Here is a 14,401-nt window from a genome sequence, read left to right as displayed (position 1 = left end):
CTTGCTTCTGTGGACAGAACCATACTGAACAAATCAATTAGTACAGAAGTAGCCGCCTGCATTATCTGGCAGGGGAGAAATTAATCTCTTAGTTTGTATGTTTTTTGTGCCATACCCAACTATGAATTGCTTATGCCCATAAAGCAGGGATCCAACAGGAGAGATCCTCTGGAGAAGGTGTTCACTTTTCATATAAATAAAAATCTGACGCAAAGTTCTTCAGGTGGTCAGTGTGTTTATTAGCTATTTATGGGATTTCACAGGATGTTGGGGATGGCATACTTCCTCAAGTTCTTTGTTCAGAAAAGCAAGGTGCCTTGCAACCTAAAATAACAAAAATATTTTATTACAAAATAAAAAAGAAAATCTTTGCACTATAAAACTTCAGGTTCTTGCGCAGCTATTCTCATCTTCCTTTCCCATACTAAACTAAGCAATACCGTGCCTTAATACAGAATGAGGCTTTTCCTGAAATAATTCATTTTGAGAATAACTGCCACAACAAACAACACTTGTTAGGATTTGTTAAAATTTAACAGTAGTAAAATAGGTACCCAACTATAATAGTCTGATATATCAGTAACAAGATGGCAGGTCTTGGCAGTATATTGCTTTTAGCATGCACACTTGTACAAAGCGCAGAATGTTGAAACCTCACTGTAGTAGCATCCTTTGATAGTACAGATCATGCATTTCAAAATGCAACGATCAAACCCATCATATGTGTGTTACTCGTGAGGAAGATGGAAGTAAATATCCTGTATGACAATTTTAAGCACTTATTACTCTACAGTGCAAGACTTTTCCTACCTGAACAATGTTTTGCACAACTTAAAGCTTTTCATTCAAAACTCTCAGCACATTAGTGTGAGTTTAATACTCCTTTGAGGCTTAAGCCATAATGAAGTTCAATAATCTAGCTCTGTCACTGGCTCCTTTATATCTATTAAAAATACATATAGATTACAAAATACATATAGATTACATATGTGTATGTATATCTAAACTCCTGGTTTGTGTGTGTGTATACATAAAAACAGCAGTTGCTCTTGCAATATATATATATATATATAAGCTTGCAAAAGCAACTTTAGTTACAACAGGTTTTTTTTTCTTTTGGTACTTCTAACATACATTCAATGACTGTATGAACTACTGAGGTTGAAGTACCAATTGACGGGACACCCCCCTCAAACATGTTACAGATGTATGCAATAAAGAGAACATACCTCATTCAGCGAATCCTCCCAAGATGAATCACAATGACTGCCAGTTGCCTGGATGTCTAAGATGATATTAGGGATCCAATTTCCTGGAACAATTAAGCTAGCAATCACTTGACATTGAATGAACAAGGAAAAAGCTAAGTGGGGATGTGAGTTGTTTATGGATAGATGATTGTGCCTTCTGTCCTGAGTGAATTTCTCTTATTCCTTAAAAAAAATATAGGGGCTTGCTGTATGAACTGTTTGTATTTCTATAAACTACATATTTGAAAAATGTTTATGTATTTAGCATGTTTGTGCTTTCTCTGAGTCTTTTGGAAAGACATGCTTTTTTCCTTCTGAGCAAAGACCACCACAGCAATTACAGCATCTGCATTCAACTATTGCAGTTGTGCTGCTGACAGGGAAGGGGCATCATGAAACTTAGAAAAGCTAATTCAAGATCTATTTTGGTACTGATGGTAAAAGTCTTTCCCCAGATTAAATAGTACTAGAAAATAATAAGGTTTGAACGTACCTTTTGCTGGAAACAGTCCCAAAGCCTAGTGTTAAGTTTCAGCTATAAAAGCACCTATGCCTTGGCATTGTTGTCATTCTAACTTGGACTAACACCTGCAGTTTTAGCAAACTGGGAAAAGTAGGTTTTTTACAGAGCAGCAAAAATAAGACTTTTAAACATATGTAGTTGAGAACTGCAGTCTGACCGTAGCTGGACTAGACCGTCTGGGCTCACCTAGCCCTGTCCAACAGTCGCAATATGTTGAGGCCTAGGAAAGAGAGAGCCCAGCTCATATTCTCCCAGTTGTTTCCCCCCCATCTCAGAGGGCTTCCTGAGCTGCTTGTGTTTGGTCACTATTAATATTTAACACATACGGGTTTAACTATTTTCAGGCAGGTCTACAATACAGAGATATCAGGTCCCTCTTCAGTCTCTGGAGAGTGCATCTTAGAAGCTGAGGTTTATCCATTTGTCAGTATGACTGCACATCTTATCTTTGCAGGTAATGGAAATTATTTCAGAGCTTTAGATACTGGATCAGATTGTACAAATGAATGCTTTTAAGGAGGAGTCAGTCTCTGTGGTGTTTAATTACATGACGGCTTATATTTCTGGTATAGTTAGCTCCATATATCTGTAATATTCTTACCTTTCTCACTCGTTCTGCTGGCATGATCTAGTGCAGCCTTCCTAAGTTTCTGAACATATCGTAAAACTCCTGTTAATGGTACTCGTTGATCATTTTCATATGCCGTGATAAAAACTGACGGATAACACTGAGATTAAAAACCAAAACTAATTAAACACTTGACAACTGGTTTTTCTCATAAAGTAACAAATTTTTTTATATTTACCTTACTATCCTAATTGTTATGGTTCTTCTAAACCCACATCTATTACATAATTACCTGCTCTTAAAAAACTGCTTTTATCGCTCTGACTGCAAAAAGTATTTTGGTCTGAAAAATGACTTCGTGTTAGGGGATCATCTACTTGCAAAAGGTAATAAAAAACATCCTCTCCCCACTGATAAAGGTTTGATATGTGTCTGCTCACTGATGATTGCATGAAGTGGTTCACCTTAGAACAGTAGTTGAGGTTTACTCTTGCAATCTTTCTATGCGTAAAAAGTAGTTGGCTTTATATAGTAAGATTTTACTTAATGAAGTTATGCAACACAGCTAACATGTTACTTCAGATAAATAATTCCTCTGAGATTACAATGTCAAAACTATAGTTCCTTCTCCATTTCATTGTTTGCCTCTGAAAAGATATTTAATCAGTGGAAAATACTTCTTTCCTCCTGTGACAAAGTCTGCAAAACCCAGCAGAACAACAGAAACCCCCCACAAAAGGAGAATGTATTTTACATGCTGAGGTTTGTTATATGACAGAATAACCAATTGCTTCCTGGCAGTCCTGTTACAAAAGCAGTTTTTGAAATCTATTAATCATTTACAAGAAAGCATTTGTTTAATTTCAGTAGTCACAGATAACTCCAAATATTGCTACGATTATTACTGAGAGAGTTTGTATTAATGATTCTTTCTAACACAAAGCAGCAGCTCAGACAATTCTAAAATACTAGGTTTTCAAGCACTGAAAAAGTAAAAGAGACTTCTTTAGAAATTCCAGTTATCCACTTTTTTTTTTATATACTTTTAAGCTTTATTATTGTAGTATTCCACACAGAAAGCATAGTTTTACCTGTGGCTTAATATTCTGGTATGGACAATAGCTTTTGATATCCTCCATACATTTTTCATCTGCTAATGGATTTCCCCATTCTTCCTGTTCTTCAATTGTCAGTGGCAGATGAGTTTTCATCATTGTATTGAGAACATCTACGAAAGGAGCCTTAGAAGTTATTAAAAAAAAAAAAACGCAGTTGGCAAACAGGACACAGGACCTATTGCCTTGGTCAAGGCTTTCTCAAACAAGTGAGGAAAGTGAATTCTGAATAGGAATGTTTCCAGTTCTAAAACTGGTTGAATGAAACAGAAAATGCAGTTTAACGTCATAATCCATAGAAGGTCTGCAGCACCTCACCTGTAAAACCATGGCTCTGATAAGTTCTGGATCAGTGTTGCACAGAGCTCCCGCAAGAACTCCTCCAGCACTGGCAGCTGCTAGTGCTGTGTATTTTGGTTGAGAAAATCCTAGCTCGTGCAGCAGCATGATGCAAGCCTTAAGATCATGGAGACCTTTGAGTTTATTATGCTGACATCCATCTTTGTGCCAGCTAAGGCCTAGCTCTCCTCCACCCCTGAAATTTAAAACAACTCAAGTTGGTGTCTCTTTGGAAAATGTTACATGGCAAAGCGTCGGATAATGAAAGAGTAGCAGCAGCCACAGAACTGCAAAACCATAGTTCACCTTCCCAATTAACTCTATTCTTGTTGTTACCCTCCTTTACGGCTAAAACATACAACATACAAACAAAAAAAATATCTGTGCACGATGACTAGTGAAAATCCTAACTGCATAAGGCCACTCTGTGCCCTTGTGTCCTGGAACTCACACCAAAAGCATCACTTTAGGAAATGACACTGTCATTGCAGGCAATCCAAAATCTTTTTATGCAGGAAACTATTAAAAATAACTAAACCACTTTCAATACTTGTATCACTAGCACTTATTGAAAACAGTCTAACAGTATTTCTCAGCTCCACAACAAGAGTCTCAAGATTTATCTTGTGTGTAGCTTAAATTTTGAGAGTCTTTTTTCTTTCCTAGTTTGTAAATTTCAAATACTCCTTGAAATGTTACGTTTTGTAATGCAGAATCTTTAAATTTTATTCCTTTCTATGCAACCACAATTTTGGTTCTAAGTCACCTGAAGTTTCCTTATTCAGGTTGCAAGTTTAAAATGAATTACCTGATGAGTCTGCCAAAATTCTTCATCTTTGGATGAAGAATGCATCTTAAGATACATAGAGGGGTGGGAGGAAGAAGAGCACAATGCTTGCACTGAATATAGCAGACTGAATACATTTGTATGCTGAATTTGTTTTGGAACTGGTATTTCAAACCATTGCTCATTCTCCTCTTTGCTTCCCCTCCCTAAAGTGAGTCTTTTGTTATCTCCTTTACCTACTGAATTATCATCTCAATGAAAATGCAAAGCCTACTGTACATAGTGGTTTTATAAAAGTAGTAGAGTTGTAGCTAAACTGGAGACAGAGGTTTTAGCCAATAAAAGAACAAGGGATGCTGGTTAAATGCTTAGTTGTTGCTGTAGAAGGCATATGGCTTTCGGAAGACGCAGACTGAATATTAGTATGCAATGACCTCGGAAAGAGAGGGAGGTAGCATGTCATTGCAATTTGAATGTGTTATCAAAATTTTTCGTGAGCAAAGATGAGACGAAGCAATGAGATTTCAAATGATTAAAAGTTACATATGACCATCTTGTTGATTTAAGAAATCTAAATGCAGTATGTGGTCTTGAAAGTATATATTTTTTTCTTGAGGTAATTTTTTTTTGTTTAAAAACTGCTTAAAAAAAAAATCTAAAAAGAGATAGAAGTGAAAACCTGAAGAATTAGGTGTAGTTACATGAAAAAAAAATATTTCTGTACCTCTTCAGTTGCATATCAAGAAATATCTGTATATCCCACAGATTAAAATCTTAATTCCATTTTATATTTGACTTACCTAACATGGCAATATGCTAATATCCAACCCTCTTCAATTAACATCAGCTTCTCTTCTTTAAAGCTCATGTTCAAATCTATGCCATAAGCTCCATATACATGAACTAGAAGTGGTTTCCTGTGTAGCTCTTTAGAATTCTTATTATGAAAAACTGTAATTGGCACCAAAGTTTCATCCTGGAAATGAAGGAGTATTTTACAATAAAGGACATTTCAGAAATCTCAATGACACATGGCAACGAAAACTTCAATTATTTATTTTAAAATGTGTTTTTTTGATTACAGTAATTTTTTTCACTTAGAATGTACAAAGCACTCTTGAAAAATAAAGCGAAAGACTGAACCTCTGCTGCGTAGGCTTACAGATGCAGAGTATAAAAATTATTTAAGTGCAACACCTAAGGAGTTTTTAAACTACCAAAGCACCCAAGTCTTCCTTCCCCCTTTAACACCAAGAATATCTATCATTAACAAAATAGTTTACCACTTACTGAAGCAGAAACTCTTTATTAACATCTCAATTTTTTTTTAAACTCAGGCTGTTAAAACTTTCCTTTCTTGATCTATACTGTGCAGCTGGTTGTGGGGTGTTCTTTTCAACAGCTGGCATCTTTTTAATTTATCATGGAGAGTATGATACCATACATCAACTAGCAATTCCAAGTTACGCTATATTAAGATTCTTGACTCATTGTATACTGTTATCTCCTAGAATACCCAGGTTAATGGAAAAAAACCATCATGACTCTTTCTTGTTCTTCTCTATAGCACTGAAGAAAACACCCACTGTTTAGTAACTATAGCACCAACTGCTCTTTACTTTTTTTTTTTTAATCTCTACTCCCTGCCAAATGCATTTCTTTAAATGGGTAGGGTGGAAGGGAAGAATAAAGGGAATAGGAAAGGACTGGAAAAATCTTACCTTGCTTTTAGCTAGTAAACGTGTAGTGTGACAATTCATAATAATTGGTACCTCTTGCACAGCTGGTTCAATGAGATTATTTTCTTTAAATGAATATGCAAAACGTTTAGGGGGGTGTACTGGGGAGGTGAGCTGAAAATAGCAAGTGCTGGTGGTATGTTCAGGATGAGATTCCAATTCAAATTCACAGGCCCACGCAGGCAGCTGAGAAAACATGGCATTTCAAGTGAGACCCTTACACTGCTTCTGTAAATTTTGCCCAGTGTGTCCTTCAGAATAAAAGATTTTGAACATCAAGCTAATTATCTTCAGCTTGTATGTAGCACAATCTACATGTCTTTTAAATTCAGTAATGAAACAGTCAAAAAGTAAAAGACTTTGGCAAACTTTTCCTCTAAGGCCATTGGATAAAGTTCAACAATGAAATAAAAAAGAAAAAGAAATCAAAATCCATTTAAAATGGGCATTAGTACAGATTTTTTTAAAAATTAAAGCATCCTTTGAAATGATTCTGCATTGTTTTTAAATTTTAGATCCTATTTCCCCTCTGATTTCGAGTCCTATTTCAACATGTTATACAGCCAAGTCCGTGTCAGTTGTTATGCTTTTGCTGTGAGTTAGCTTAGTAATGCTAAGCCACTGAAAACCCCTGCCTCTTAACTTTGTTCCTAGTGCCAGCCATTGTGAAGAACAAAACCTTTCCTGGCACATTCACCCTCAGACACTTACTGCTATTACATTTAAGATTTTAAACTCTGCTAAGAATAAAAGAAATCAAGATTCATTCTTTGAGAGCAGCAGGGATGTAGTCAAACCCTCTGCCAGGCCACTACTTACTTGGGTTATGTTGCTAGAGACTTTTGAAATGGCAGCAGAAGTCCAAGTTCTCCAGAGTAACTGCAGACCCTTTCTGAATAAATAAACTACGACCATTTTCAAAAATGAAGGTTTCAGAGACCATACAGCGTACTTTGTCGAAAACCTTTTTCTGCAGCAGTTTTATGGAATGCAGCACTGGTAACTTGTCACAATAAACTTGTGAGTACTTCAGATTGTATTTTTCAGGCAAACAAATCAATTAAGTATTTCGCCTGAATGGTCTCCACAAATCATGGTTTTAAACTTAATCACTTTGGTTTTAATCCACAAGTATTTAGCGACAACTAGGAAGAGAAGAAATACTTTGCACAAATTGTACTGCAATATCACCTCTTCCCATTTATTATGGGACAGCATCCACGTTTGTATTCTGCATGTTCTAATATTTCTTTTGAGGGAGGGCCAGGCTTATTTCCTTGCTTAGAATGATGAATGTAACTTAAAATAGGCCCAGTAAAACTAAGTAGAGTGTTTAGGGAATTAAGCCCTATTTTACACTAGAAATCAGCTGCATTGTAAAGAGCTTGACAGTAATAAATTGAAGAACTGACTCATAGGATAGCTGCTGTCTAACTTTCTAAGTGCTCCAATAAGCCACCACATGACATCCTGAAGAACAGACAGAGGTGATGCAATTAGTCATAATGAGAAACTTGGCAGTATTATAGTTTCCAAACCATCTCTACACTTCTACTCTTGGAATTTACCTTTGCTTTCATTATGATATGTTAAAAATATTAAGCAGTGCTGGAAAAAATAGTACGTTGCTTAAGTCAAGCTAAAACATACCTTCCTTGACTGAACTGAATGGGAAACAAAAGAAATCACATTTAAGTAGAGATGACCAGCATTCTTCAGGAACAGAATACAGTGATCACTGAACATCTCCAAGTCTACTAGCTTGGTTTTCTCTTCCAGCGCATAAACTAACTGCCAGTTCTCCATGCCACTAGAAGCTACTGGTGCCTTCATCAACTATAAAAACAAAAAAGAACTTTGCATTACTAAGATGTACTAAGAGTTACAAATGAGATGTACAGACATATAGGTGATCTCATGCAACATTTTTATTACAATAAATCATTGGTTTGTATCGGAGGATTTTGCCTGACTAAAACTGGAGGGTTTTACACTCTCTTTACTTGGGCAAAAATGGAAGAACAATTCAGTAAGATTTGGAAAAGTAAGTTCAGATTAATCTATAGAAGATTTTTATGCAGTAAGTGCTTTCAGTGTGGCCAGCATAACAGTAGGTGGTTTGGTTATACAGACCAAGATCACTAATGTAAATTTTAATATAGGGGAAACAACTGTTAAAGCATACTCATTTCCTGATGTTGCCAGGAGTTAAAATCAAACTGGCACATTACAGGCAAGACTCCATGTACTACTATCAGTCCTTCAATCCATGCAGCTCTCTGTAATTCTCTTAAATTAATTCAGTAAGCTGCGAAGCACAGAATTAAAAGCCAGCCTTATTATTTCTATATGATCTGCAACAGGTATCTGAATGAATCCTATGAATCTTATTATCAGTTGAAATTACCTTATATACTGCAGGTTCTCCATAGGTAGTAAGAATATATAACTCATCATTTCTGTGCTCAATATGGTAAATGACCCCTTTTGTTCGTGCTTGTACAAGAGCAGGTAACTTAAAAGGATGTCTACAGTCAACGAGCCAAACTTCAGAAGTTGTCTTGCTGTTGCTGTTGATAGTGAGAAAGCGCCTATCTTTTGTGCAATGTATGTCCACAAAGAACCTGTAAGGAATAATTAAAAAGAAAAATTTAAATTTTATTAGTATTTTAAAAATACATCTACTGTTTCAGAATTATGGGCTTCCATTTGCAAGGTAAGAAAGCATGCCTGTAAGTAGGCTGGAGAAATTACAGATTACTTTGTTTCCAAATCCACTCCTGCTGCATTTATCCTGGGATTTAAAAACCCACAATCTTGGGTGTGGAACATGAAATCTGCAAGGAAAGCAGTTCAGTTGTTGCCCAACTGAATCCAGGTTTTTGCATCACTGAGATAGACTGGAAGCTCATTGATGTATATAGGCTTTAAAATTCAGGCAAAAAGTAAAACTTTTTATAGAGCTCGTAACCCTTTTTTAAATTTAAATTTAAATTTTTTTAAAAAGTAATAACAATTCAATTAAAACTAATAAAGGGTATAATCTGTGAATAGCAATAACAAAAGAAAAGTAGGAGCTATTATAAAGATACATTTATAAAAACTTCACTGTTACTGACCTAACTTTGTCTGAAGCAAGTAAGACAAAAAAGACTATTTAAAAAAAAAAAAGCACAGAGGCCTATATGAGACAAGATGAACAGTGTTGCAGTGATAAAGCTGGAAACTAGGAACTGGTTTTGGAACTATCTAAGAAACTAGGAACTACCTCCTAGTTTTAAATGCTTCTAAAATCTAATAACAGAAAACAATGATAGCCAGTGGTGGATGCTAATATTAGACAAGTTCAGGCTGAAATTCGATTCAAATTTCTATAAGTCATCATAATTAACTGGAATGTCATATCTTGAGACATAGCAGTTTCTTTGCCATTTTGAATCTTAAGAGTGGATGTCTCTAAAAGTAAAACTGTCCAACACAAAGATCCAGGAGATTTCATCAAGAAATCGCAGGGCTGAGTACCATAATCTGCGTTCTACAGATCAGATACATTACTGCAATAATGATCCCTCTAGACTTCAAAATATTTGCCGGGTGAAGGAAAGGATGCTTCAGATAGCATTTCAGTGCCTTTAATTGTTTGCAGGTGGAAGAACTCCATTTTTTTTTGTACTATTGTTTTTTTCTAATTGCACCCTCTTGACATCTTTAGGAGGATAGGCACAGCAGGGGATCTGAAGTCTGCAAAGAATCAGCCTCCTGCCTCTCTAATACACACGAATTTGGCAAGAGCGTGGCACTCCATTCAGTAGAGATTCCAACAGTTTAGCAATGCTGACCTTACCTCTAAGAGAGTCAAGCTGAAATACAGGTTACACTTCTCCCCAAAGACTCTGACCTTGATATTACAATTTTTTTTTGTCTTTGTAGCTTTTTTTTAAGTCCACAAATTTTCAGCTTCTAAAAAAGAATTGTTTGATTGCACCTAAAAGAGCTGGTAAGATGTAAAATGGAACTGCTCAATGCAATACAAAAGAATGTCTTGCCATCTCCAATGAACAAGTGAGCTCAGTTATGGGCTGCAATAGCACATGAACCTTTAGATTAAGTTTCTAGTAGATTTACTGTAATGACTATGACCTTCAGAATTATACCAACAGTTTCCCTGTGGGGAAGTGTCAGGTCAGTGCAACTTGATTTTCCAAAAGTATGCATCAAATGCAGCTGGAACAAAATGATCTTATTTATTCCACCTCAAGTGCAGATTTTTTTTTCTGTTTTTTTTTTATTTTTTTTTTAGATGAAAGTATAAATGAAATTTATTTACTGGACATGTAACTTGAATTAAGAATAATCACAAACATTTATGGAATACTGTATAAATCTACCACATGCTACACAGCTGAAAAACTAGTTCTGCACTCAATTTACCACTGCTTAAACAAAGGTTATTGAGAGGGTATTCAGTCAACAATAGTTCTGTCTCTGGGAATGCTGTAATGATTTTGCTCATCCATTACCCAGAGCAAGGATTAGCCTTAAAAACTTCAATGTATTTTAAAAGATGTATCAGACATCAATAGCAGAGAAAACAAAATGAAATCCACAGTCTGATTTACCCTATGTGAAACTGTCACATGTTCATTAAAGGACACCCTGACCTGAGGCTGACCTTGACATTTATAAACTCAGCTGAACTCGTGAGGTAAGAGAGAAAAGTTAAATCTCTGTTGATCACAGATCAAGAAGAGAACAGAGCACATTCTCAGACTGCATAAGGCACTACTGACAGCAGAACACAACTTAAAAATGCCTTTTACCATTTGGAATATGATACGGAAGAATTTGTTTTCCAAACCAGTTATATTTTATATACAAAATACTCTAGAGTATGTAAAGGACTTGTTATATTTTAGGTAAGTATTACCTTGCATCTTGTTCTGTATAAACTAACTTAGTATGTTTCTGGTTAGTGAAAGTGGTCATAAACACATTCTGGCATTTAAGGTTCTTCTGACTTGTGTAATACAGAACATCATTTGTAGCCCATTCTGGAAAAAAGACAAATGCATATCAAATTTGGAACAGTATATACTATTACTGAGAGAAAATGGAGCTCCATGAACACTGGAACCAATGCTGCAAAAGGTGGGTTGCAGCTGACATGGAACTGAGGACAGTACTTCTACATCCTAGAGGCTGGGGTAAGCCACAAAAAGATTTTTCCATGTTTTCTCTGAATGCCACAGAACAAGAATCTCATAATATATTAAAAAAAAAAAGACAGAGGACAATGTTACAGGGCCCAGGAAGAAGCAGCTCTTGACCCTGTGGGGGTTCGGGAGGTAAAAGGAAAATAGATGATGTGTGGCTGTTTAAAACTGAGCAGAGAAGCAGAGGTTTACATGGAGTCAGCAAGATAAGAGTATGAGCTCTGCACCACTGCATGTGACTGCATACAATCTATTTAGAGAAAAGAGATGATGCACGTGCCCCATGGGTACTGCCGATATAAAAATTCCCCAGTTTGCTATGCTTGTATATGTGTTCACCAACATTAGAAACGTGCAAATACAGGAACTTTGGTATTCTGAAGTTTAGTAATCTGACTGATCCAACCAAATTACTGCTATCTCTGCTGCTCCTACAGCCACAAGAATGATGTTTAATGTATATGCTTTAAAATGCTGCATGCTGTTTTATGCATAAATACTAATTGTCAGTACAAAACCTGAGGAAGTATCACACTGAAGTAATGCAAACAATTTGCTATCTGAACAGCAACATGGCTCCAAAGTGCAGGGGCAGCTGAGGTTTCACTATGAATACAAGCCTTTAGAAGGGAAATCTAAGTTCTTCTGGAGCCTAGCATTTAAAAAAAACACAGATGTAAATTTTCATAATCTTTCATTTGTCTACTTGTTACTGTGTATAATGCAATACAAGCATATACTCTGCAAGTGGTCATAAGACTTAATTCTCTTGCTCATGACTGAGCAAGAGGTACTTCAATCATTTCCAAGGCCAAGCTGAGTGCCTACAGCTACCAGTGGTTTTGGTTGTAGCTGTAAGGGTTTAATAGCTAGGACATTTCTCAAAAAGATCTTCATATTGCAAAGAATTATGTCAGTAAATTTTTAAAGAAGTGTACTGAATTAAATGAAAAGAATTATATGCATGACTGTTCAAACATGTATAAATGCTTGCTTTTACAATGAAGGAAAACTTGTATCAAGAAAGCAGTCACTTTCATCCACATCAGGTAACTTGCCACTGTGCACTGTGGACAAAGTCTTAAATAAGGAACAATTCAACAGCTAATAGGATTAAAACTAAAAAAGCTGCTTCCTTATATTTTTAAAAATATTTTAATATTACCTGTAGACTAACAAAAATGTTGTGTTGAAAACTGGTGTGATCCACAGGATATTTATAAACAACTTACCAAAACTAAATACATTCGTAATTACTTTTTCCATGACAGGAAAATGACCAAGTTTCATAATAACGCAGGTTGCCTCTTCAGAATTTTCACTTTTTAAGCTGATAGCCATGTATCTCTGATCTGGTGAAATTCTGATCCGTTGAATAAAGGCATCAGAAAAGCCAAGATCTTCAGTACTGAATAAAATGTCAACATTTCCTTCATCTACTGCGTAAAAAGAGAGAGCAAAAAAATCCTGTAATTAAGGCACTGTCAAAATGAACAGTGATTATTAATGCCTGTATTTAACAAGTCTGCCTACAATATTCACAAGCATACTACTGGAATTTATTAACACCAAATATTTGTCTTGCAAGATATTTGCAAATGCACTTGGTAAAAATAAAAAATTACGGTTCTGGGGGATAAAAGATCTTGTAGTTATTATAAAAAATATTTTAAAAGTGTAGATCTTGGCTTCTAGTAAATGTATTAAGAGTTCAGATAACTAAAACACAGTTGCTTTTACTAAATACAATTAGTAATTTTTTTTTCCACTCAGAAATAAAAAAGCATAAATGTGGTTTTCCTTTTTTCAAAATGTTAAGTTAGGGCTCTGAAAATAAGTGATTTCTCTCTTTCCTCTCCAGAAACTTGCCTAAGTATCAATAGATACTATTCCCTAACTCTTTTCATCTCACCTTTTCAGATTCAGGATTCTAGAATTAATCAATCATTAAAGAGTTTTCTAAAAGTATTTTTAGCTTAGTTATTTTAAAAAACAGAGCAATTAAACTTTAAGACAAGTACATTGATACATGTACATTTTTAACAATCGTACCACATTACAATGAGAAATCCCTTACCATGATCTGCTTTTGAAAGAAATATGCAGCCATTCTCTTCAAAGTACACATTCTTTCCAAACCTGATCTGTTCAATACAAAAAAACCATGTTTCAAGTCCAACATATAGTTACAATATTTCCTTGGAATCCCTATATTCAGTCAGTGTTTTCTATAACACAGTTGCAACATATGCAAATACCAGAATATATAGCACATGTATTTGATACTAAAGAAGGAATCGCACCCATCAGAAAGGTTATTTCAAATTTAGGGTACTTAAGCTACCTATACCTGCTCTAAATTTAACAAAAGGTTCAGATCACCTGCAATTGCTCTTGTAACTTACAATGTCTTATATTTTTTATCAGAAAGTCAGATGATTATTGTATCTTTGCTTGCTTTTGCCTATGGTGAAATTAAGGTAAATCCAGTATCATGACAGGTATAAGCTGTTCTAAACATATGCTGTTACTATCCAAAATTATTACAATATTCAAAACTTAAAAACTACCACCATAAAATATTCAGTAAAACAGCATTTTATAGCAGGAGTGGCTTCACTGCCTTTTATTTGTACTCAGTGATGAGAAATGTTTGTATTTTTTGCCACTTACCCTTGGGCTTCCCAAACTGGATGCATACTTGTTGTGCAATTCTTCTAATTTTTCCTTGATTCTTTTTGTCATAGCTTTGTATCTTGTTGAAGTCTCCTTCCAGTTCTCCTGCTCTGATTTCACGAGATTCTTGTACAAAAGCTCTGATGTTATTATGGATGTATGTTGCTTCCTTTTGGAAGGGATTTTTGTTC

The 14,401-nt window shown here is 35.4% G+C and overlaps 1 protein-coding gene across 1 annotated transcript in view; it reads right to left on the bottom strand.

Moving 5' to 3' along the window:
• Positions 1–243: 243 nt before the first annotated feature.
• The window catches only part of PREPL (prolyl endopeptidase-like), a 17,033-nt gene continuing 2,875 nt past the window's right edge, over positions 244–14,401 (bottom strand). Inside the window, 13 exon segments of the mRNA XM_010076115.1 lie at positions 244–324; positions 1,230–1,312; positions 2,375–2,501; positions 3,433–3,582; positions 3,775–3,991; positions 5,383–5,558; positions 6,304–6,507; positions 7,972–8,157; positions 8,729–8,945; positions 11,249–11,372; positions 12,767–12,970; positions 13,612–13,678; positions 14,208–14,401. The exon segment at positions 14,208–14,401 is cut by the window's right edge and continues 4 nt beyond it. Coding sequence (XP_010074417.1) covers positions 244–324; positions 1,230–1,312; positions 2,375–2,501; positions 3,433–3,582; positions 3,775–3,991; positions 5,383–5,558; positions 6,304–6,507; positions 7,972–8,157; positions 8,729–8,945; positions 11,249–11,372; positions 12,767–12,970; positions 13,612–13,678; positions 14,208–14,401 — 2,030 coding nt within the window.

The sequence above is a fragment of the Pterocles gutturalis genome, unplaced genomic scaffold (genome assembly GCF_000699245.1).
Source record: "Pterocles gutturalis isolate BGI_N339 unplaced genomic scaffold, ASM69924v1 scaffold12868, whole genome shotgun sequence".
Lineage (NCBI taxonomy): Eukaryota > Metazoa > Chordata > Aves > Pterocliformes > Pteroclidae > Pterocles > Pterocles gutturalis.
The sequence above is the reverse complement of the archived record's forward strand: the minus strand, read 5'-3'. Positions and strand labels throughout refer to the sequence as shown.